The sequence below is a fragment of the Buteo buteo genome, chromosome 2, assembly GCF_964188355.1.
Source record: "Buteo buteo chromosome 2, bButBut1.hap1.1, whole genome shotgun sequence".
NCBI lineage: Eukaryota > Metazoa > Chordata > Aves > Accipitriformes > Accipitridae > Buteo > Buteo buteo.
The window spans coordinates 65,217,615-65,242,525 of NC_134172.1; the positions used below are offsets into that span (position 1 = coordinate 65,217,615).

General features: G+C 49.2%; 1 protein-coding gene across 2 annotated transcripts in view; it reads right to left on the minus strand.

The window, feature by feature from the left end:
* TOX2 (TOX high mobility group box family member 2) overlaps window positions 1–17,698 on the minus strand; it is a 157,760-nt gene extending 140,062 nt beyond the window's left edge. For both annotated transcript variants that reach the window (XM_075022544.1, XM_075022543.1), the window contains exon 1: window positions 17,537–17,698. In XM_075022544.1, coding sequence (XP_074878645.1) covers window positions 17,537–17,638 — 102 coding nt within the window. In that variant the 5' untranslated portion in view covers window positions 17,639–17,698. The remainder of the gene's footprint in view (window positions 1–17,536) is intronic.
* Between the last annotated feature and the right edge of the window lie 7,213 nt (window positions 17,699–24,911).

Below are 24,911 nucleotides of genomic sequence, written 5' to 3' on the forward strand. Positions count from 1 at the left end.
GTTCCCAGAGTGCAAAGTCCCCAGTGAAGTGAAGGGAGATGCCACAGCCCAGCAGCAATCTCACCAAGAGTATGACTTGCAAGAACAATGATTTCCCCAGCAGCAGGCCAGGGAGAACCAGTCTCATGTCAGACACCGGCCTCCCTCAGCACACAGTGCAGGACCATGCTCCGGTCTCAGGTACCACGTACCAGACATGCTGGTAATACAGAACATGCAGCACTGAGATTCTTCTAAAAAATAATCCTGGAAAGAAACTCTCTGGTAGCGATATAATTTCTGTCTCCCTTATATACACACTCTTTGTCCATCTTTGCTATTTTTCTTAGGGACCATCCTTTACCAGGTGTTTGCTCAGTGCCCAGTAGAGCCCACTTCAGTTGGGCCTTGAAACTCTGCTGAACCACGCGTAGTTGCAGTAATACCCAAATCCAATTTTTGCGATCTCCAAAGCTTAAACAAAGCCTTGCACCCACATTAGCCACAAAGCAAGCCAGCAGAGCTTGTCTGTCCCCTCTGCTCATGCAGAGCTGGTACCCTCCACTGCCACTACTATGCACTTGCCCGCAATGCAGTCAGGGAGGTTTGCATCCTCTGGGCACATCCTTACCACATACACAAGGGCTGGAGCTTGAACAGCACTTTTATCACCTGTAGTTTCATGGCTTCACACCAGCTACGAGGTCCGTTTCACTTTTGGACAGAGAAGGGGCATTGCCACATCCAACACGGGAAACCTGCGTCCCTGGGGAGGCTGCAGAACCAGAGCTCCAGAGCCCAGACCTGCACCATCAGCACATCATGAGCAACCCTTCACAAAAACTACCTCCTGTCCACAGTCGGGAGTTAATCCCTTCAGCAGGATATCCAAGTCATCCCCACCTGTGTTTTACAATTCAGAGATAATGAGCTAACTGCAACATTAAGCTTAAAATAAAAACGTTGACACCTTTGCACAAAGAGATCTTGACTTCTCTTTCTAATGCATTTAGCTACTTTTAAAGTGTCACTTATTGCATTGGAAACAAAAAAATGTCCTCATTATTTCATGTGAAAGGAAAAGAGGCAAGGCAAGCAGGTGGCCTTGACTGCATGAGTCTCTTACCACACTGTTAAGTGACTAAAGTGAGCACTTACACCAGTCTGAAAAATTGTTTGCAATGTGCATGTAGACAGCAGAGCTACCAGATGTTGTTTTCCTAATATTTGCTGTATTACATCATTGGACACTGCTGGAAAACCAACCTGTGCCAAGCTCTCAGAGGTCTCCGCTCACTTTCTATGTACGCATCTGCAGTTCTGGTGACCTGGCTCTGGGATGTGGCTTGGACTTGGGTGCACAGAAGCCTTTTGCGCTGAGACAGGCCGCTGTTTGTGCAAGCCACCTTGCACACCCAAGAGCTATCTTATACAATTACTGACACGCACAGAGCATCAGGAGCGAGCACTTTCCTACTGCATCCCATCACATGCTGTCAGACTTGGGTATAGTTAGGAAAAAACAAACAAAAAAAGAAAATCCCCAAATCGCAGGTGTAAGTTGGTGTTCAGATAAGAAAACAAAAGATATTTCACCAAAGTCTATTTACTCATGTGCTGACATATGGGGAGGTTACATTTAAAACATTTAAACTTTCTTGGTTCCCTCCACCTCTGGTTAGCACTGCTGCTACCCCCCCACCCCCATGCACTGCCCAGTGCCTTCCAGTTTCAGATATAAGTGCTTTAACCAATTTGCTGGGGCGAGATGCTGCTTCATTGAGGTGAGTGAAATGAGGAGGGAAGAGAAGGAGCATGAAGAATTACATCAAGAACCAGCCCCCAGAGACCTGTCTGCAGTGCACATCCCCACATCAAGCTGTCAGCTCCCAGCACTCAGCCCCACCAGGGTTTATTTGCTCCGGAGAAAGAATTCATTTTGCACTCAACTAATGTAAGCCCAAAGTACTTTAAAACAGTGTTCCTCTAATAGAGGCATTACAACAGCCATTATTTTCCTGTTTAGAGTTAAACTAAGCAAATACAAAGGTAACTTTATTTTAAACAAACTACCATCATCACAAAAAATGAATACCAAATGTTCTCCACCACCATATGGTGAATTTAACTTTATTTTTTGCTCTTCTTGAAGGAGACACACTTATTGGCAAACACCAGCTTGTGCAGCAAAACGATAAAGAAACTGGAAAACACTTTCCTGAAAATCCTCTTGCTTAATGACAGTTAAGAAAGCTCTATTTAATAACATATTTAATTTCAAATTCTCTTTCCCCCTACTTTCTAGAAAAGTGTATATTCCAATAACCCACTGGAAAAAAAAGTTATTTCTAAATTATTCCCAAGTATTACGTTCTTGAAAGTATTCCTAGTTGTCTGTGACTTACCACTGGGCTTCATTTTTCCTACCCATCCCACCAGCATCTATAATGATCGGGAGGGGTCTGTGTTTGCTGCTATAGCCATATAAATCCAAAGCAACTGAGAGGAAGCAAACAGATTTGCTCCACAGGGAGCAAGCCTGATCCTTGTATCCTCCATGCCATGATACTACTTGTTCAGACCATCTCTGACGGAGCCTGGAACTTCAGATCACACTCAGGGTAAGTGCACCTGGCCTGCACTAGCATTAACAGCACTCCCTTTCACAAGATACACAAGTCCTCAAATTACATAGAGCAGAGCTCCGTAGCAGCAGCCAAATTTCAGTGGATTCCCTTAGCAGCTGCAGCCTAACGGGCTTTGAAGTGAGCAGACACATCAGGCACAAGCCAGCTGTCTCTTGCACCTCCAGAGTTACCACAAAGTTATCGAGCGATTACTGTGATATTTGTATGTTGGGTCCGCCACGCTCTGAGGTTCCTCAGGCTTCCAAGACAGGCTTTGCATGAGCATGTTTGATCTCCTTGGTCAAAAAGGTCTGTATGCAACTTTACATGCATCCAGGTGATTTTTAAATGTCAGCTTTGCTAAGCAGCGTGAAGACACCTGCTGCTTACAGGCTCACCTTCTCTGAAGCATCCCAAAGCTGCCACTGTTACTACTCTGGTGGTTATTTCTTTGCAGGGAAATTCAGGACCAAGGTGGGCATGGGTTTGCAGGTGGTATGAAATCCCGAGATGGCCAAGCCACTCTACAGCCCCCTTGCATGAGCACTCCCAGGGTAAGGGCTCCAAACAGGGCTGCAAGTGCGAGCTCTTCTCCAAAAGCCAGAAATGCCAAGGTCACTTTGCACAAAGCTTTTCCCTCTCTCTGCCTCCTCATCTCCCGTGGATGCCAGGAGCAGTGCAGATCTCCAGCAGCACATACCCTGCTGTGCACTGCCCTACTTTATAAAGCTCTTCCAGGGTGCAGGCTCCACCACTGCACCCCCTGCGCTCCCAAGCAGGTCTTTTTGATCCTCAAGAACTTAATTTGACTATGTACAACACAGAGAAGAAGTAGCGAAGACTATTATCATTTCTCCCACCACCAGGACAGTTGCTCGGTGCTGTTGCTGAGCCTTGTGCTGAATATATCCTTGGAATTGCTGCAGAGCCGTGCTCTCTCCTGCAGCCCCAGCAGGATGCCCAGCACAGGGCACTACACATTGCTGGTGTGAGTCTCAGAACTGGTCCTCAGCCCAAATGGCAACACTGCAGGTCTCGGTGCTCCTCTGAAGACAACCTTTTTGATGCTGGGGCACCTTATAAGGGCACGCTCTGGAATCCCACCATCACTGTGCTTGTGCTGTAGGATGCATGCAGATATACTAGAAGGTCCAACAGCTGCTGGAGGCTGCGAAGAACATCGTCTTTAACCTCCAGTCCTGCTGCAACACCACCACAGAAGAAAAACAGCGGCCAGGACACCAACATAGTTTTGGCTGGATCTAGCCCCTGAACCCCAATGCATAGCTGCACCCATTCCACTTCATTCCTAGTTTGAGAGATGGCATTTTTTTAGTTGAAAATCAAGGGACACATGAACATGGCATCCTGCCCATGCAGGTCAGTTGTTGCAGGTCCGTGCACAGCAGCAGCATCAGGCCAGTTCCCCCAGCCAAGGAGCCAGCCCAGGCACCCTTTAATTCTGTGGCAGTGCGGATTAATTGGACACTGCAACAGGAATAGATGTACAGGTATCTTAAGAATTCCTCAACCTTATAAAGGTTAATTCATTAGCCTTTCTGCTCCAGAAACAAGTTCTGCCTTCATTTACACCTCTGCAGATTCACAAGCTCAGAGGAGGTTTCAGAGATGTAACCTGGGCAAATTTTATCAATGAATTCAAATCTTGAGCTAAATCAGAAGGAGGAATGGATTTACCCTAATCCCCTCCAAACATTCATCAGCATCACCTGCCAGCTCAGCAGGATTTAATCTCTTTTTAATCTCTGAAAAAACAGTGGAGTATATGGGGAAGAGGTTGGGCACACAGCAACGGTGAATATCTTCTTCTTTTTTTTTTTTTTTTTTTAAATTCTGGTTGCCAAGTCACATTAAGCAGCACTTGGAAAGTCATTAAGATCTTTGCTAATATCACTTTCCAGCTAAACAACCGGTTGCCACCAAGAGAGCGTGCATGCTTCAGAGGAGGGCCCAGGCTATTTGGCATAGGGGAAGAGATGCCCATCCAGCAGCCTTTGCAGGAGCACGGGATCTCCATGAAGATGCTCCGGGAGTTCAAATCCCATCAGCTGGCTGCCAGCAAGCATGGGGACTGCACAGGCAGGCTTTGCCCTGGACATTGGGCAGTGATGGGGCGGAGATGCAGCAAGCCAGTTGTTGGTGCTAGCACAGAACCACATCCACCAACGCTGCTGCAAACCCAACAGCAGAAACACAGACCCCGGTGCCAAAAACCCAAGCTTTGCTGTGCAGGTATCATGCTCTACAAACAGTTTAAATCCTAGCCGTGAGTGACTTCCAGGGTGTTTTCATGCCTCCCGCTAAAACTACCAGCAACAGCGGCGATATTGGCTCAGACGGCTGTGGGTGTCATGACCAGTGTCATCCCACCCCCGGTGGCTGCTGAGCCAAGGGGACCCCTGGCACAACATGCCTGACAGCAGCAGAGTCAATGCGGGGGTGAATCCAATCCAGCGTGTTTAGGAGCCCCCGGATTAGAGCGTTAGCGTGTGATTCTAGGTTTACATAACACCACCAAATGATTTTGGCAGAAACAATTGGTATTAGCAAGGAAAACGAAGCATCAGGAACAGCCGGCAGAGCAAAGAGACACCTCTCGCAGCAGCCCCCAGGCTAAAAAGAAAATAAATAACAAACACAACAGAAGCAACACTTGGACAGCAGGGAGGAATAGGGGAAACCTCCTCAAGGGGAAATGAAACCTGAAACTGCAGCCGAGATGAGCAGGGAATTACACTTTCCTCTTTCACCTCCTTCCCACCCTTGTCGGACTAAACTTTCTGCTTTATTAAGGCACTCCAGTCAAGCTTGTGCCACTTAAACACAGCAACGGGAAAGCAGTCTTGCACAGGGCTCCAAGCTGTGAGGTCTGAGCAGCTCCCGCTGAGCAGCCTCCGGCCCCGCGGACGCTAATTGCAGAGCTCAGCGACGCCCGGGCAGGGACCCAAAGCACCGATGGCGTTGGCTAACCAGCCCTGCGGAGCCTGGCTCCACTGCATCAGGCAAAGTACCGACAGTGGCAGGCATTGCGCTCGGAAACATTCAATCCTGCAAACTTCACATCGTAACTTTTAAGTCAATTCAGCCTGGACGTTGCTGGGTTAGCAGTACTGGAGGTTTTGTTTATCCCCAAACAAATACAGCAGAAACCCCCAAAGGCTGGACCTCCCTCTTGGTCTCTCTAGTGGCTCCAGCTCCAGCCAAAGGGATGAGGCCACCAGTTTCAGGTGGCCCAGCTAGCCCCTGTCCTGCTGTACATCCCACACTGCCGCTGGGAGCAGCCGCGATGCACACAGCCATGCTCAGAGAGCAGGATGGCAACGAGCAGCCCTGTTTCACAGCATCTGAGGATGTCTGGTCCCTTGGCACTCTGGCCTGGTGACCTAGTGATGGGAAGAGCCACACCAGGTCTTCAGAAACTTCTGGGTCCCGCAGCCTTCCTACTATAACTGAGCTAAGCAAGGAGGCAGCCTGCTCTCGAGACCTTTTTTTGCCAAGCAGAGGATCACTTCCAAGCTGGCACCATCCCCATGCTCATGGCACGATGACAGTGACATAAGCTAAAGCCCCAGATCCAGAAGCATGCTCTGCCCGCCGCTGAGCTACCCAAGATTTACAGCTCTGGGGGCAAAGGAGAAGCCCCGGCCGAGCTTCAGAACATCGTAAGACAATTCCACAAGACGAGAATGTTGAAATCCACATTTCCCAGCCAATTAACTTAGAGCAGTGCTTGCCCACAAATGGGAACTGCATCTATGGCTTCACATACAGCTCGTGGAGAACAGCTCTGGATAGCAGGACTTAAAATTAATCAAACTCAGTCCAAATCAGAAAAGTTTCCATGATAAACTTGGATTTCCCTGTGATACAAAGATCCTATTTTGCTAATGACTACCTCATCTTTACATTTAGGTCCTGCCTATATCCCCCGAAATTCAGTACTCGGTCTCTGCTCTGGGAGCTTACAGAGGACCCAGAGTTACACTTGTTCTTCTCTATCACACAGGTTTAGCATGCAGCACCCCACATTCAGGAAGTTAGCCCTTAGATACTGTCAACACCAAAATGAGAACAGTTTTCAGTCCAACTGGACATCACAGGAATATTACAAAGGGACTTCATGTGACTCCAGCACAGCCCACAGCCTCAGAGCAGGGAAGTCGCACGTGCGGGGTGGCATCCCGCTGCCACGCAAGGCATGGCAAGGTGCAAGACTGGGAGAAACAGATGATAATTTTGTACGAGGCTGCCCTTCTTTCCAGCTCTTCACTAATTTCCTCTCAAACTTGCACACTATGACCTTTCCAGCCAAAAAAATAAAATAAATGAAGCCCTGCAGTCTAACAGGAATAGTAACACATGCAGGGAAAGGATGCTGGAGCCAGCTCTGGAGCCTGCAATCTGTATTCGTGCTCCTACAGGATGTGTTTCTAAATCTCAGTCAATACCGCATGTTTTCCAAGGAATGAGGCATTTCACATTTTATTAATTCTAACTAAAACCCTTTTTATTACAAACTTCCTATTTAGCATTTGATTGCAGCCATCACCACTGAGACTCTCACTGTATCAGAGCAGAAAATCCACGGCTCGTAGTTGGTGCAGGCTGTATATTGATATTTTTCTCTCCTGCCATCTTAATCCCAGAAGGTGCTATTGGAATTATTTTAAATACACTTCCGGAGGTCCCTTCCAGCCTAAGCTATTTTATGATTTTAAACGTGTATTTGTTTCATTTGCACTCTCATACAAATCTGGTACCCCACTTCCACAGATGACTGAAGTTACATGCTGTTATTCCCACCAGGGTTTGGCCTCCCCCAGAAGAAGGTCACCACATGCCAACCACCTTACTCAAAGGGCTGCAAGTTTATGAAGCTAAAAAGATCATTTCAGTAATATTTTTTCCCCTTTTCAAAGCCCAACTCTTAAGTGGAAAAACTGATTTAATATAGTTTTCATAAAACCTACACTCTGGTCTGATTTAAATCAAACAGTTAAATACTCCGCATGTACCGTTTGGCACAGCCACAACAGAACTATCTGGTTTGCAAACAGATGGCCACCCACAATTAATATGCCACCTTGACACAGAAATGCAGGTTGTCAATTAATTAAAAAACACATGCCACTAGTCTTCAGTTCACTTTATGACCTGCAGTCTTTCCTCCTAGGCAGAGACTCTTTATCTTCAGTGGGGGGAGGGACACCAAACCTACCACCTAATAATGAAAACATGACTCTGGTTTTCTTGGCATCTAATAAATGTTGTTCTCAGCTTTAAGAGATTTATCAGGTTTAAAACCACCATGTCGCCAACAACTGTCTGGGGTAGAGGAGACCAGACCGTAATTCCAGTGCAGGTTCCTAAATATACAGAGTGAAGCCTGCCGTGACCTCACTGTCTGGCTGCAGGGTTAGATCCATGGTGCTTGTTGGAAGGTTTTTCTTCTGCTTTCAAGGGCTGTTTGATCTTCAATCAACAATGCTTATCAGTGGTAAAGTCTGCCAGCCGTTCCCAAAAGTTTGATATTTTTTAACAGCACATTCTTCTTCTCCTTTGAATGCTATTTAAAGACAAGATAACGCATCAGGGGAAAAGTTGCCTCCCTGGGTTTTACACAGAGAAACAGAGCAGGATCCTATCAGGGGGAACACACATTTCCCAGTGCTACAACAAGCCCCAGCTTCTGTGGTTCATGTCGTCCCGTCCCCCCCCCCGCCCAGTATTGCTGCTTTTTCTTCAGATGATGATATCCAGACGCTTTTTTGTGCCCATTGCATAAACTGAGACAAACCAAGATAATTCAATTAAGTGTTTCCATACAAAACTTCCTCTAAAGTTTTCATAAATTTAATTTCCACACTGTCGATGTTGCTTTCCTTTTTGCTAATGACTCCAGGGCACACTGTCCCTCTTCTGACACCAGGGACTAGAAATCTAATTCCCTAAAAATACATCATTCTTCCACGGCAGGCACGCTGTGCTGAGATGGCTCACCATATAAAAACCCACAGTTCAAAGAAGCACCCATGAAAAATGAGAAACATGGAATGGATCTAAACAGTTATTTTTTCACAGAGAAAAAAATGTACCTTTATTTTTAGGGTTCAGTAGCTGTAAGCGCTGAAACAAAAAGTCTTTTAATTCAGAGCTAGCAAGCAGCATCAGCCTGGGAGACCCAAAGCCCACAAACACCTCTGCGGGTACAGCAGCGCTGGACTTGGATAAGCCAACCTTCGGCAGCCCACGTTGTCCTCCCCCTGGCTGCAGCACCCCCAAGGTCCCTGGGCCCCTGGCAGCATCTTCCCCATGGTGTAAAGGAAAGGTGACGGTAGAGGTGGAATGACCCAGCTCATCACTGACCCAGAGATCAGCTTTTGGGGGAGAAGGGAGCTCAGCCTGCGCGCTGTTGGAACAGGACTGAGGTCCACCAGTTCCCCACATGGACAGCAAGCTGGTGTGAGACCAGCACCACGTGAGGCCAAGTTCTCTGTGACCACCACCTGCCCCATCTCCTCCCCTACACACGGTCACCCTTCACATTAAAACTCTTGCATATGAGGGTTTTCAAAAGGCTTAATAACTCCTAATGAGCCTACAGCTCTACCACCTTCCCAGGGAGGGGGAGGAGGTGCTCAGGGAATAAACTACTGGGTAAATCAGACTGGAAAGGTGAAACTCTTCCATAGGTGGAGATCCATGTCTTTGGAAGAGGGAAGCCTTTTGGGGTGTCCCAGGCTCTGCTTGCACCTCTCTAGGGACCTGGGTCTTGTGCAATGGATGCTCAGCACTCAAGATAGCTCCAGTTCTTTGTAAAAATAACCCCACATGCCTGGGGTACCCCGAAATGACCCGCTGCTTCTGGAGACAGAGACCTAGGCCAGTTCATGCAGAGGATAAATGGCAGAGCCACAACACAGCCCTTATTTCTCAACCCTGACCGCAGGCAAGCACAGTCTCCACCCTGCAAGCAGAAGGAGATGAAGATGAAGATGATGGTTTTCTTCTAAAGTGGAACGGGGAGGAGAAGAGGAGCGTGGCGCACAGACAGCCGGGGAGAAAGGGGACGGAGCCTCCCTGACAAGTCCAGACGGGAATGGAAACTCTGAGTCATCGGTACGTTTTGTGGCGAGGAAAACCTGCTAATGTGATCCAGCTAATCTGATTTTAAAAAAAAAGCTCCTCACTGCCGCCAAGTTGGAACAGGATCCAAGGGGCACAGGCAGCCTGGTCCTGGGTGAAAATACAACCAGGGTGACAGAGAGGACGGTGGCACGTCACCAGAGGTGAGGGTGGCATGTGCCAGCACGCCCGGTGCTCGCTCCTCCATCCATCTCCCCTGAGCACCATGGTGCCAGGGCTGCCCATTTTGGAGCAGGGGCTGCCCCAGCCCTTCTCCGCAGGGTTGGTGGTTTCAGCCGCATGGAAACGAAGAGGCACATCAGGAGTGGGGAGGAGAGGCTCAGGGCAGAGCCACAGCAAGTTTTATCAACCACCTCACATGGGAATAGGTCCCCATACTGCCATCCCCTTTTCTAGCTCCTGCTAAGTTATGAGATCCTTAGAAACACAGAAGAAAAAGAAAAAAAAAAAAGGCAAAAAAAAAAGCACCATGAGAGCAAGAGGCTGGGTCCTTAAACCAACAGGAAAAAAAAATTAAAATAGCTACATTTTAAACACTCATGCAATCCAGCCTCCTGTGCCCAGGCTATAATTAGAGGTCAAGAAACTGCCTCAGACCAAGAGTCACCTGATTTCTGCAGATAAGGTTCCTCACAAGCCATATGCAGCAACCAGCATAAACTGATGCTCAAATAATCTTTCCATAATAACGATTACTGGTCCAGGGCCCTAATTTAACACTTACCTAACAGTTACATTCACCACAGAGTTGAACCGAAATCACACAGTCATCAGGAAGAGACTTAGTTATATCTGCAGAGGTCAACCAATCTATGCAAAAGATTACGGCGGAGGAGAGATATTCTGTGGCATAATGCAAACATTTCGCCTGCAGGCGACGCAGCAGCCAATGCCATTTTTCAAAGAAGAAATGGCATCCATCAGAACAAAACCACCAGAGGGAAACAATAGAAAGGGGGGGGGGGATGCAGATGATTAAAATATTTAAATCTGGTCATATAAGTGCAAAACCAGGCAATGTAACACTATTTTCAATCACTTAAAAAAGTTTGATTAGCACTTATTTCAATAAGTTCTTCCCGCTGCAGCTGAACTGTGCATCCCCAAGTATAAGCTTTAATTATATGAAAATGTGTGTGTAAAATCACAAAGGTGGAACGTTAGAGTTCAAACCTCCAATTAGGAGATAATGGTATCAAAGCTGGAATCACGCTAACACTTTACCCCGACTTTAGAAATGCTGAATAAAATGTAAAGAAGAGGTAGAGAAGGTGGTACACAACAGCTTCAGACAGAAGCCTTGCACTCACTGGATGGAAAATTGTCAAGGAAAACACATTAGCAGCACAATAACTTATTTTTAATGTAGAGCTGTTAGGAAAACACAATTATATGCTTCATTTATACTGAAAGATATAACGCAACTTATGGTAAAAGCATTTAGAGCTCATTTTGTAAAAAAACAGATGAGCACAAAGGTAATAGGGAAGCATTGTGCACCTAGAGGGGATGATGCTCCCCCACCACAGCACGCTCCTGCTCGGCCAGTCCTCACCTCCTGCTCCTTGCATCCAGCAGTGGAGAGATGCAAAATGAAGGCAGAATGAAAATAGAGATTTTTCTTCAAATACTGCAGAAATACGATGACAGTGGCAACAACCCCCAGGGAAGGAGGCGGCAGCACCCATTCTTACAACTAGCAAAAGCAGGGCCCTGAAAGAGCTCTGCAAGGGTTACAGGTGCTCTCCCCACTGCTCCGGAGCCAGCAGCACCCAGGCACTATGCAAGCTATAGCATGCTCTGGTCTGCTACAAGCAAAATACAATCTATCAACAGAATGTTTTCTCCATTATGGATGCAAAAACTGATCCCGGTGCCCATTGCAAGCTCAGAGATGTAAGTCCGGAGCTGTTCACGGATTTACCCCGTGGTTATGGCGGTGTAACAGGCAATAGGCTTTGGACCACTGATTTAGGGGACAATGGTTATAATTGATTTGAAGCATCATAAATAAATCAGAGGAACTTGCAAGATTTTGATCCTGAACTTTTGGTCTCTTGATGCCTCCTGTGCTACAGGAACTTTCACGGATCAGACCCCAACAAACACGTTGTTATATACAAGTCAGACCAGTCTTCAAGATATCTCCCATTGTTCCAAACCCAACCAGATTAAAGCCATCCCTCTGCGCATACAGAGAGAACAACAATTTCTATGAACTGATGGACGTTCATTATTTAGCTCCCAATCCCTGACTTAAAGCCCAAGGCAAAATGGAGCTTCAAATGCTTTCTGCCATGCAACCCGTCAAAGATCGCTCTAGAGAACACAGGGTTGTCCCACTGAATAGCTCAAACACTTTTCAGAGGAAGCCATTGCCCATATTCGGAGCCTAAAAAAAAAAATAATCCACATTTGCAAATCAACAGGAGCTGCCTGCCAAATGAGAAGAAAATGGGCCCCAAATTAAAAATTTGCTGGACTTTGTTCTCCATCCAAAATCCCCCATCTCCAAAGAAAGATTTATGCTACTTCAAAACAGAGTTGGCTTAGAAAGTAGAAAGGAAAAGAATATATTTTATCTTCCAGAATGGCAAAGCAGTTCTGGAACGATGAAAAAGGGACCATGTTTATCACTGCAACATACAATTTATGGTAAAAGTCAAAACAAAACAGAATGTTCCACAGAAATGCATTTGCTACATCGACCTGGGCTCATACCAGCAGCTCAGATCCCATTTCTGAAGGGTTCTTAAAAGAAGAAGAGAGCATTGGTTGCAGATTAATACCCATCTCATGACTAGTAGATTTTAATTATCCATAATTTATGATGGTGTATTGGCAAAATAGTTTTTGTCAATTTATCAGCCTAAAAGGCAAGACGCAGGGTGGGTTTGGAGATGCAAAGCCACAGAGCCCTATTAGAAAGATTTGGGACAGGTTTTGATGGTGCTGTTGAGTCCTACAGAAATGCTACAGGGTTAATAGGGCTCCCCAGCACGTGTCTCCCATTAACTGCCAGAGATGCTGGAGGTTCCCAAGGACCACAAGCACTCCTGGTGTCACAGCAGCGTGCTTGCTATGCAAGGATGAGGTATTCCCAGGCTGGGTCTTCCTCCCCCTCCCCATCAATCATTGCCCTAAGTGGAAATTAGGCATCGTGCTAACCAAGTCTGATCATCAAAACACCAGAAAGAACCAAGAAGAATTTATATTTAAATTTATTTCCACAGGAAGAATAGAGAGATGTTAATTCACTCCCCAAAGTTGCCCCTAGGGAGTAAGGAGCAGGATGACTCCTCGTGCATCACAGCACAGCATCACTGCAAACGCTGCATGAAAGAGCATGCGGTACTGTACTCAGGCAGGATTCCTATTGTATGCCTCCCTTGCAAAAGCAATTTTGCCTGGGCTAAGAAGCAAAAACTCCCTCCTGTACTTTGTGGACCCACACAATTTAAGATCTGGGAAAATCCTTCTATGCTGGTATATCAGCCAGCATAAAGCTCTGCTAAGAGCAGAACAAGCCCCTGTGTTACTAAACTGTATGTTTTTTTCCCGTGGTTTACTTATTGCAAAATACAGATGCAAAGACTCTCACTAGAGTTTAAGTGGGAAGAATCCCCACATTTTCATGAAGCAACTGGAGGGACGTGAAAATACCCTACCACAGACCAACAGTCCCCTTACGTGGTGCAGGAACATGCTGCCTCAGCCTCGTAACACCACCACAACACCCAGGCAGCAGCAAGGCACCGTGAAACCTTCGCTTCCCCAGCAAGTGAGCAGGAGGAGGGTCTGCAGCAGGTACCAATGTCCCAGGGAAAAGGCCAGAGAGGACAGAAAAAGTGGCTTTAGACCCAGATTTAAAAGAGGAATCCTAAATGGAGGTAGGTGCTCCCTTCAGCGGGGCTCAGGTGGCCGGCAACAGAGGTGGGGGTCACAGTTGGACGAGGGCTCCTTGCAGAGACGGTACCACTGTCAGCTGAACCTCCCCAGCCCCTCACAGCTGCCGTACAGACACAACCTAATGCACAAGAGGTGTTTCTTCTGTGTAGTCCCAACGACGGAGCAGGTCCTGGATCCGGCCCATGGGAAGGAGACGAGGCACTAGCACCCCGACACGGGAAATGCTTGTTGCAGCATGCCCTTAGGGACGCTTTCAGGTGGCTCCAGGAAGGTGTCCCTCCTTATCACCCCTGCACCTTGGGCCAAGCCCAGTGCAACCCCAAAATTCCTGCCAAGGAGCATCAGTAGTCCAGGCTGCGAGCGGCAGCTCCTGGGCACCGGGAAGTTTGGGATTGGCTCCGTTTCCCAGCTGCCATGGCAAGCTGTTCCATGCGGGATCACCCATGATGGGGACTGGTTTACCTGGGGAAGGCCATTTTCCCCTGCTTCAATGCCACCAGCATGCCCAATGCATAAAAACTCCTCGCCAAACACAGTTAGCAGAGGGGAAGGCTCCTTCTCACCCTGCCTGCCGGGGCATGAGGGACCCTGTTCTCCACCCATGGGTGTCCAGTCCCTCGCTCCCCTGCAATGGTCCCTCCCAGTGGCCAGCCCTTTGAGGGAGAACAGGGATGTTCCACAAGCAGTTAAAGGAAGGGTGCAAATGCCCCCCTTCTGGGGGGCCCTCGGCTGAACATACACTCTCATTTCATTATCCCTCTAAACATCCCTTGTCCTTTTAAAAATGGAAATGCTGATATGCAATAGGGATCTCTGTAGCTGCAAAGAGAAATTGTGGCTTACTGCAGCACACAAGGCAAGATCGGAGACCTCACAGTAACAATATCATGTTCAGCAAGTGCACAAAACAATTACATTAACATTTCAGGATGCTTTGGGCTAAAGCACATCTACCCGGCAAGCTCACTGGCAGCGGGCGCACGGGCAGAGCTCTGCTGTGCTCTCAGCAAGTTATTTATACACAGTGACAGGGCACACTCTTTCCTGGCTTCTCTGCCTCCTCCCTAAATAAATAAATAAACAAAGCAGACCTTTGGGGAAAAAAAAAAAAGCCAAACCTGAACAAAACAAGCCCTTTAAATCGAAGGGCTTTAAAGCCCCTCCATAAACTCAGCAAAGCAGGAGGACAGCAAAGAGCTTATAAGTGCTCCTTGCCCAGGTTCTTCCTAGAGATTAATTTCATCCAGGATACCTGCGTGCAATAGTGGGAGAACTGATTTTTCTAGTTCACCCTATCCTGGTCTGTAGCTTTTTAAAGTGAAAATGTTTTGAGGCAGACACTGTCTTAGCTGGGCTATAGGTTGAGCCACCAGCACCAGACAGGAGGGATGGAGTTGGGACCAGTGTGAGCTTTTGGAGTTTCCCGGAGGGTCCCATGTGGCTCCAAGAAGCGGCTGCACTCAGACAGCACTCTCCATAGCGAGCACAAGATAATAGCGTGCCAGTGGCGATCCTCAGCTGTATGCCACCCCACACCGGCTGGAGAAGTTCTCCTAAGCAAAGGCAGCAGGTGATACCTCTGCCCGCTCCGCACTGGGCCACGTTTTGATGCTGAAGTTACGGCTGTTACAACCACATTTGGCCGGGAAAACAAAGTCAACCCATTTCATCTCTGGCTTCATTCCAGCAGCCTCATCCCACAGACAAACGTGTACCGCTGTGCATAAGCAAATGACATTTGATAACACAGAAAAGAGGAAAAAAAAAAAAGAAACCCAAGCCCTGAATATCAGAAAAGGGTAAGTCACTTCCTTTCTTCCTCCTGCTGCCTTAAGATCCTCCGTAGCAGTGACAACAGCAGCATCTGGTGGCAGTGGTCAGTACCTGGGGTGCTCCTCTCCGGTGTCCCATCCACCCTGGCCAGCACCCAGCACTGAGACGCACCCACTCATTCTCCTGGGCTGCGCTCACTGGAGACCCAGAAGGGGTGATTTCCTCCAACCTCCCCATCCTCAGCACCGCACAACTGCAAGGACCCGCAGATCAGTTGCGACCGCCTAATCCGGGACTAATCTCAGGGATTCAGGCCAGGGATGAGCTGACGACGTGGGGCCCTGGATGCCCCAAGGCTCGGACAGGAGCTGCTGGGGGGACGCCAGGACCGCGCAGCCCCACAGCAAGGGTCTGCAGCACTGCGTGCACAACTGCGAGCCCCAGCTTCCGCATGAAAAACTGGAAGGCAAACTAAATCGTGTTCACGTCTAACAACTTGGTAAAATTGAGTTCCTAAAGCCAGCAGGATTTGAGGGTTGCTGCAGTTCCCAGCGGCACACGCTCACACGATCCCAGACTTTCAGCTTTTGCCCACTTTATGGGCTGACGTTTCAGCGGCACGGATGACCTGCTCCCAGGTGACCCAGCTCTCGTTAGTATTTTAAGAGCATATTTAGCATTTTAAGAGCAACAGCAATGATAACAAAACAGTTTGAAACTAGCAGTACGGGTATACAGGAGAAATCAATTTGTTTCCTTTCAGCAGTCAGGCATCTCAAAATAAGTGAGAACTATTAGGTTTGCTACAACTTAATAAAAAGAGATAAATAACCCAAATGACAGAGCACAGTTAAATACATATATTGATACATAAAGATTAATTTGCTGCATCTAGGAAGCCACACAGGTTTCCCTCTGCTTGTTTATAAAGAGTTTGATCCCAAAATATCCTAACAGCAAGATGAGCCGAAGGCACCCTGAGCTGCAGTCCCAACGCAGGAGAGCATTTTCTCCCTTTATTAACTTTTTTTCAACGCAATTACCCGAATTTGGCCCGGGAGGACGCAGCCAGGGTTATGTCTCGGAGCTTATCGTGGTGATCCTCCCTCTCTCCAAACGGGTCTGCTTCCTACGGCTTTGTTGCCGAAACATCGGCGTTATTTACCTACACGCGAGGAAGGCAATAGTCGCAGAGAACTCTTTATCCCCGAAGTACAGCATCTATCCCCGTCACTTCGTCTTCTCTCGGATGAAGGAAATTTCCTACAGCACCCCCGGCTCTCTCAAATACCCCCCTCCCCTTACAAGGACAGGGTGCTTTGCCTTGCAGCTGCAGCGAGCGGGGAAAACGTAGGTTAGGGAGCTTTGCTCGCCGTGTTGTAGGTCTTGGGGACCCCCCCCCCCCAACCCCGGGAGCTGGCTGCCGCACTTGACAGGAGCCCCAGCGCCGGGGGAGGGCAGGCGGGGGGGGGCCGGAGGAGGGGGCCGGAGCCCCCTCTCCGGAGGTACCAGCGACCCCAGCCCAGCGGCTCCGCAGCCTCGCGAAGAAGGTGCAAAACCGCCACAACCAACAGCAGAAAAGTGCCCGACAACAACCGCAACAACAACAAAAAAACCCCCCAAACCTACCTACACCGCTTCGGGCCAAACGCTCCCGTAGGGAAAATCTCAAACAGACCCGCCGCTCGAAACGAACGCACGAACGAACAGCCCCAAAGAGCCGCCGCTCACCCCGCACCGTTTCCCTCCCGGCCGCGACCGCTTCCAGCCCGCCCCGCCGAGCAGCGGCCCGCGCCCGGGCTCCTCCCGCCCCGCAGCCCCGCTCGCCCCGCGGGCCACCGCGCCGGGGCCGGGGCGGCCCGGGCACCCGACGGCTCTCCCGGCGCCGCTTCCAGACCACTTTCAAAATTCCCTCCCGCAGGAGCCGGGCGCCGCCGGCACTTTCCTTCCTCCCCCCGCCGAGAAGTTGCGGGACGAGCCGAGCGGAGCCACCCGGGCAGCCCCGCCGGGCGCCGCCGCCGCCGCCCCCCCCCCCCGCATCCCCCCCGCCCCCCCCCAACCCAGCCCCTCCGCCCCGGTACCTTGTTGCAGTGATAATAATCCAGCGGCCCGAGGCAAGTGGGGTCGGCGCCGGGCAGGGAGCCCACGGCGGTGGGGGCGGAGGGGTAAAACCTAACGTCCATGCCGGGGCTGCGGGCGGCGGCAGGCGGGGGCTCCAGCGGGCATGGACCCGGCTGCGGCGGCGGCGGTGCCTCTGGCGCGGGGGGCGGGGAGAGGGCGGGCGGCGGCGGCGGCGGCGGGGGGGCGGGCGGCGGCCCCCGGCCCGCCCCGCTCCGCGCCGCCCCGCGCCGGGGCCGCTATTGTTCGCGGCGGGGCCGGGCGGCTCTCCGCCACCCCCCCCCCCGGCGGCTGGGTCGCCCCCGCCCCGCTGCCGGCACCGGAGGGTGCTGGGGCACCTCGGGGCGGCGGGGCCGGAGCCCCGCCGGGGCCGCCTGGAAAGGGAGGAGAGCGGGACGCCCCCCCCCCCCCCTCCCCGCTCCCCGGCCGAGCCGGGGAGGGGAGAGCTGCAACAGCCGCCGGGGAACCGGCAGACCGGGTGTGACTCCGGTTCCCGCTCCCTGGGGGGGACCCTGTCACAGCTTCTCTGCCCACCCCCCCACCGAAACACTGTGCCCGGTTCTGACCTCTTCCCGACACAGGACGGTGCCAAGCAGCCGCCTTTTCCCCCTGCGCAGCCCCCGGCGCCCACCGCCTGAAGAAGGACGCTTTCCGTCACGCTGAACCACCCTCAGTATGACCCCGGCACAGAGACCCCGCTTGTGGAAGGCCTGCGTCTCCCCACGGACTCTCCCACCCGGGAGAGAAAAGCCGGCCTCAGCCCCTGACACCGGTGTTGGCTTCCTGCTGCCCAAGGCGTGGAGACCTACAGCCTCCCACCCCGCCAGGCCGCCCGGCATTCTCCACCTCTCCGTCTTTGAGGACCCCACTGTTGGAAGGGCAGCACCCTTCCGTGGCCGGTCAGCCGCCCTCCCATCCCCGTCTGACTCCCCACGGGCCGGGGCTTGCAGGGCAGCCCCCCAGGGAAAGCCCAAATCTAGCAGATGGGGAGGGAAGATGCTCTGAGCCCTGGCTGGCAGCCCCGGGGGGCGTGCGGGATTCCCCCCTTTCTGCCACGCCAGCGCCGGCTCTGCGCTCTCCCGCTCCCTTCTGCACCTCTCACAACAGGCCCTTTAGAAAACCAGCCCCGTGGAAAAGAATATTATATATGGAGCGTTTTTGCAGTACGTTATTCCATTCCCAGATACAGTGAGTTACCGCAACCGATCCGTCTGCTCACAGACAGCTAGGACAGGGCCGACAGAGTCAGTTTTCTGGCAAATCTCCGATGGAAATGGCTTTTTTTTTAAAATCATGATTAGGAAGGCACAGTTGCAACATGCACCCTACAGGACTCTCTGTAGCTGGAAAATGAAGCTAAATAAATGCTGAGTTCTTCCACAAGCCTCTTTCATTGCAAGAGTGTGGCCAGCTCCTGCCAAATTCGGGAGTGGGGAGGCGGGCTGGGGTTTCGAGGGAATGCCAGCTCCGGGAATCAAGTGATTATGTAAAAATCGTAGCTCTCATTTAAATTAAAAACAAGCTTTTAGCCCTCGTGATAGTGGAAAAAATGGATTCGAGGATAAAAATTGATTTGGGCACAAAAACTACTTCACATTTATTATTATTTTTCAAACCATATGATTTTTCTGGAGAATCAGCATCGATCCTTCTGTGTTTAGCAGCAAAGCGGGTCGGTTTGTGGGATTTCTGCACGAGGCGAGCTGCTCCGAAGGCTCCCGGTCAAAGGCATTATAAAGGCGTATAATATTTTGCATTACAACTTTGAAGATCTGTGTTCAGCTGATCTATGCTCTTCCTGATTTGCACACATCCAGAAAGGACTGGTTTTCCTCCCTCCCTGCTTCAGCAAATCCTGAACTGACATGTCAAATTATTAGAGCTTCATTATTTTTGTAAAACCCTCCCAAGCAGAGTAACTAGTATATTATGAAGTATAAATAATTAAAACTAAACGAGAGTTGTCAAAATAATGGAACAAAGTGTATTTTATAATGCATTATTCTGGCTTGTTTATCCACAAAATTCAGTAATTAGTAAGCAGCCTCTGAGTCGTTAGTATGAATTAGCAAGGTTTTACTGTATTATTATCTTTATTAATTATCATAAGTATTATATTTCATATATTGTGGAGTCATTGCTAGCAGCTTTACAGTTAAGGCTGAATTGGCTTTTTCACTTAAAGCAGGATTTAATTCTGTTGTTTCCTACAAAAATTAAGACATTTCGTCACCAAACTTGCAGCGGCTCCCCAGCAGATACAACCCAATTTCTTTTCAGTGCCTGAGACACCACAACAGTCCCATTCAAACCATTTTAAAAGCTCATCTTTCCCAAACGAAGCGCCGTTTTCTTAATGCCTCCTCAGATCCCCAGAGCACGAGATTTACAACAATCAGCCCTGTCAAACTTTGCACATTCATCTGCCTTCGTTAGACCTCAGACAGAGCCTGATCTGAAAAACCCATCGTCACAAAGTGTTATTGCTATTAATATCCATAAATGCTTTTTTTTTTTTTTTTTTTTTTTATATATGCCAAGGGAAGCTGGCAGAGGAAACGCTCTTGATCAAACAAATGTTCTTACAGCTCTCCTCGTGTCTCCAGTGTTTCTACTGGTTAGGCTGTCAGAAGAAAATAACCCAGTGGAGCTGAGCATCGGTCGGCTTCCCAGCACAACTCCTGACCAGGGCCTGGAGAACGACGTGTCACGAGGTGCCTCCAGCCTCTGTGGTGCTCTGCCCGTCAGTCAGCAGCTCCTGCTGTGCCGGGGGGGGGGGGACTTGCCTGGGCTCACCACGTGTTCAGGAAGCCTCCGACTTGTACCTGCTGTCAAACCTTTCTTCAGCCTGTTTTTACCCACGTTTCAATGTATTTTGTCCCTTGTGGCAGTTTGGTGCCTGCCCTGTGGAGCACGTGGGAGTCTACCAGGAGAGGCAGATTTGTCTGAACTCCTGCTTTCCTCTAGCACTTTGGTGTCCCTCTCTACGCAGGATCAACATTATACAACCTCCCCCCACCAAGACAGAGGCATTAACGGCGAGCTTCTTCCTGGCAGGCGTTGGACACGCAGTACATCCTACCTGAGCAGCGTGGGCTTGCCAGACTGCCTTGAGGGGACCGCAAAGGTACAGCCAGTGCTGTACAGGTTTCAGGTGAGGATGACTGCATCTCCTGAGCTCCGCACCAGACGGTGTGTGCACGCAGCAGACGTGCTCCTGCCATGTCACCCGTATCTGGGTTGCAGCAGAACTTAGGAAGGAGCAAGGTGCCCTCATGCCCCTGGAAGGTCTCTCTTTGGGATCTCCGTTCTCCAAATGGAGGGAGCTGAATGAATTCAGGCACCGACTGGGTTTTTCCCCAGCGGGGGAATTTCCCATGCATGGGTTTGAATGCAGGTATCTAAATTCCACCCAGACCCCACTTTTTGGGATCTATTCTGTCTCCAAGTCTTTCCCAGCAGGTCAGAGAGGAAGCGGCCTCTCCTTTTTCAGAGCTGGTGGTAGCAGAAAGAAGGCTGAGCATCCCTGGAAAGCCCAGGAGCCATTGGAGCAGGGGGATGATGACCCTCACGATGACAATGTGCTTGTTTTCCCCTAGTGATGCCCACATTGGACAGGTCTTACCTGCCAGCCCCAGAGACTTGGCTCACTTTGCATTAGATATCCCCAGCCGAGCAAGGAGCATCCCAACAGTGCAAAGAACTGCGGGGGTCAGCCCCAGCCCATGCGCCTGTTATTGGCACCAACATAACCTGTGGGTATAATGCAGCTCAGTTAGACCTCAAAGGACCATCCCTGGGGGATCTCTGACTGCAAGGGCGATCTAGGGCAGAGGGGAAATAAAGGCCAAACCTCCAGGCAGGTGAAGCGTACTCACCCCCCGACACCGCACGTGCCCACTGCAGGCACAGATCTGCCTGCGAGGCTGAGGCAGAGGCTTTTCCCCTCCATGGCGTGTCACGGCTGTTCCTCTGGGGCTAGCTTAGCTCCAGCAAAGCTGGGTGCTGTGTAGAGAGAGCTGGGTGCCAAAAGGAACAGGGAGAGGTGGTGCAGACCCTCAGCAGAGGAGCAGCTTTCACCTGGCTCAATGGATCAGCCATCGATCAGCAAAACACCCCCTGGATCCACAAATAGAGGACCAAGGAAAAAATAAGACAAGACCTTGTGTTTTGGCCAAGCATCAAATGGTAAAAGGAATGGCCCAGGGTGGCCGAAGGGACAGCAAAGCCAGCGATATCACCTGAGCCACAGCATTCACAGCAGAGCCAACCCAAGCAGCTAAACACAGAAATGAAAAGATGCTGTTCTTTTCACAACTGACTCCTCACACAACCCAGGATGTTTGTAGTGGCTTTGGCTGGGTCGTTGAAAGAGGAGCTCCAAACATGACAACTCACATTTCATGCCTAACATTAGCCCTGGAACAGAAACAGCAGAGTGTGATTATCTCAGCAATCCCATTGAAGCCACACGTACTCCTCACAAAGAAGAGAAAACTCTACAGTGAGTATTTCTAAATATTAGACTAAAACTGAAAAATCATAATTTCAAAGGCACCTTTTAGAAGCAGGAAAAAGTGTCTGCATCTACCAGTTTCATTATTTGTTTCAAAGTAGTCCTCCTCCGCTCAACATACCATCTAACATGCCTGCTGAAATTATTTTAAAAATAATTTAGCACAATGCAGTTTATTACTTTAAAACACTGACATCATTTTTTTTCCACTGTATTATGCAGCTATATTTTGACATTTTAGACTTATCTCCAGTTTATGTCTGAGAACTGTTTAATTCAGAGCTACACTCCTCATCCCTGCTAGGAATTATATAGATCTCTAAATATTCAGTAGTTTCCTTGGTCGTAAAAATGCTGAACAAATGGATAAAACCAATTGCCAATAAACACAATGCAAATGTGTACATTAAAATGCAATGAAATTGGATTAATTAAATCCACATTGCATCTGGATTTACATGTAATACAAAACAAAATTAAATGCAGCTCAAGAGCTTCCTATTACTTTAAAATGAGTCTGATCAAAAGCGTGTTCGTTTACCTGCATGGGCTCTGGGTCAGGAACTGTGCTAGTCAATAAAAACATCCACAATCTAGATAAGCTAGATTTGACCCACAAATCAAGGTTATGAATTTGGCATTTCGTGTCATTTAAAATCTAATGTAAAATTGCATCTCCCTGCTAACAAAACAGATGGTATTAGGCCTTCTTTTTGGCATTGGGTTTTGGTACCTGTCCAAAAAATCTTCTTGACATCCTTTAAATGCAGCTATTTAACCACCTGTCACTTTGCTTTAGATGCCCATTGAATTTCTGACAGGAAAAACATTATTTTGTCTACACATTATTTCATGACACAAGAAACGTAGCACATATACAGCAAAGTTTGCACATTGTGTGAAAATCTATTTAAAAAAAGAGGAGAGTTGTTACATGCTACTAAGGCAATTACTCCGTAATTAATGTCATTGATAGGATACAACATACCAGAAACCCAAATATAACAAAACAAAACAAGCTCAAACACGACAGAGAAGCATTAAGGACGCTCACACATCAACTTACATTGTTCTTCTGCCCAAGTGAAAATATCTGCTCCTCTTTGGTCAATTACCAAACTGGCTGATGCTTATAAGCAAATCATTTCCCCCCCAAAATCTCCGTTAACATGCATAATGCTGAAGACAAAAGGTCCCAACACTGTCAGATATATCAGCAAGTTTCTTCTCATGTTCGAGGTGATACAAGTGCTTCGATACCTTGATACCTCAAACCCAGGCTCCGTGCTTCCTCCTAACCTTTAGGGTATTGCCCAAATGGAGTTGCAGGTAGGTGGAACCCCTTAGATCCTCACCTGACTTTCTTTTTATGAAATGAAAATATAACAAAGCTCAAGTTTAGCACCATTTCATGGAGGCTAAATGTAGCAAACACAGCTTCACCGATTACCTAGTTGTTTAACTCTGTGAAGAGGTTTGGCAGCAAATGTCAAAAACCTCAGAGGAGCAGCCCAGGTCTTTGCAAGGTGAAGACGACACGCACCGGCAGAGCTCCAGATGGCCGGCCCGGCGTCGCAGGGAGATGGCAGCGGTGCTTGGAGGCATGAGCGTTCGCTTGAGGCCTCCTCTTTCTGGGTTTTCCCAGTAAATCTGTTCTTTGGGGCAACATCAACACATGGGCTTGAGAATGACAGCTGATGGTTTGCAGAGCCAGCTCAGGACTGTGTCAATAGTCTCTGCTTCAGAGTGCCATGGCAAGCTGGTCTCAGTTTAGGAAATATGTGATGTAGCAGGAGGAGGATATTTTATGGTTTGTTAGCAGACCTGTCCTCTCAAAGATCATATGTACTGTTTCTGCTGGCCAGAAGGTTCAACACGCGAGGTGAAATCCTTTCATTAACAAAGGCAGAGAGTGCCCTGTCCTTAACCTCACCTCCTTAAACCTACACCAAAAGACACTCCTGATTTTTCAAAGTGTCAAGTGACCAGCAGATGCCCTCCTCCAAGATGTGGGGCAGCACTGTAGAAAATGAATTTACTCACCAGACGCAGGCTTGGGAGGCCAGCTGCAGGTGGCTTGCTTGAAAAGCCCCGACCACAGGCTCTGTACTCACATCTGTCCTGAGTTTGGATTTGACTTTGGAGATTATTTGACTGTTTGGCTCCCTGGTGTCCTTGTTTCACAGGGAAGTGTAACAGCTTGCCCTCCTTCCTAGTGCTGCTACATGGGAGGAGAAGACTGAGTGGTATGTGCTTCCTTGAACCTGACCTGGCCAGTGAGGCTCATGCAATTTTGGGGCAGCAAGGTAAGGGTGGCTACGTAAGAGAGAGGAGTGTGCACTCCAGGAAGGAGTGAGGACCTGGGGTTGTTCCGAGATGAGGACCGGACCCATCTCAGGGGGGTTTGGGCCAGTGCTGCCTCAGCTCTCCCCTCAGCACGCTGGCATGGTGAGCACTGGCACACCTCCAGGAAAATGGAAGTTTTCCATAGGCAAACCGTAAGCAAAGAAGTGGGTTATGTCCTGGAGCATAAGTACAGGCGTTGTCATGCACAGATTGAGTTTACAAGTTTTACCCCAAAGAAAAAGAGAAGGCCTGCAGGAATAGAGAGAAGCAAGCTTGCTCTGCCACCGACCGGGGAAGGTGTCATGGGATGACCCAAGAGTTTGAGGAGGTGATGCTCAACTCTGCCAGCGACACGCTGGCCAAGAGCAACGAGCCTATAACGCAGCCCACAAATCCAGCCAAAGACCTTCCCCTTCACCAAGGCAGGCATGCCAAGGTCCATGTTCCCTCCTTGATCACCAATCACCCGATGGAGG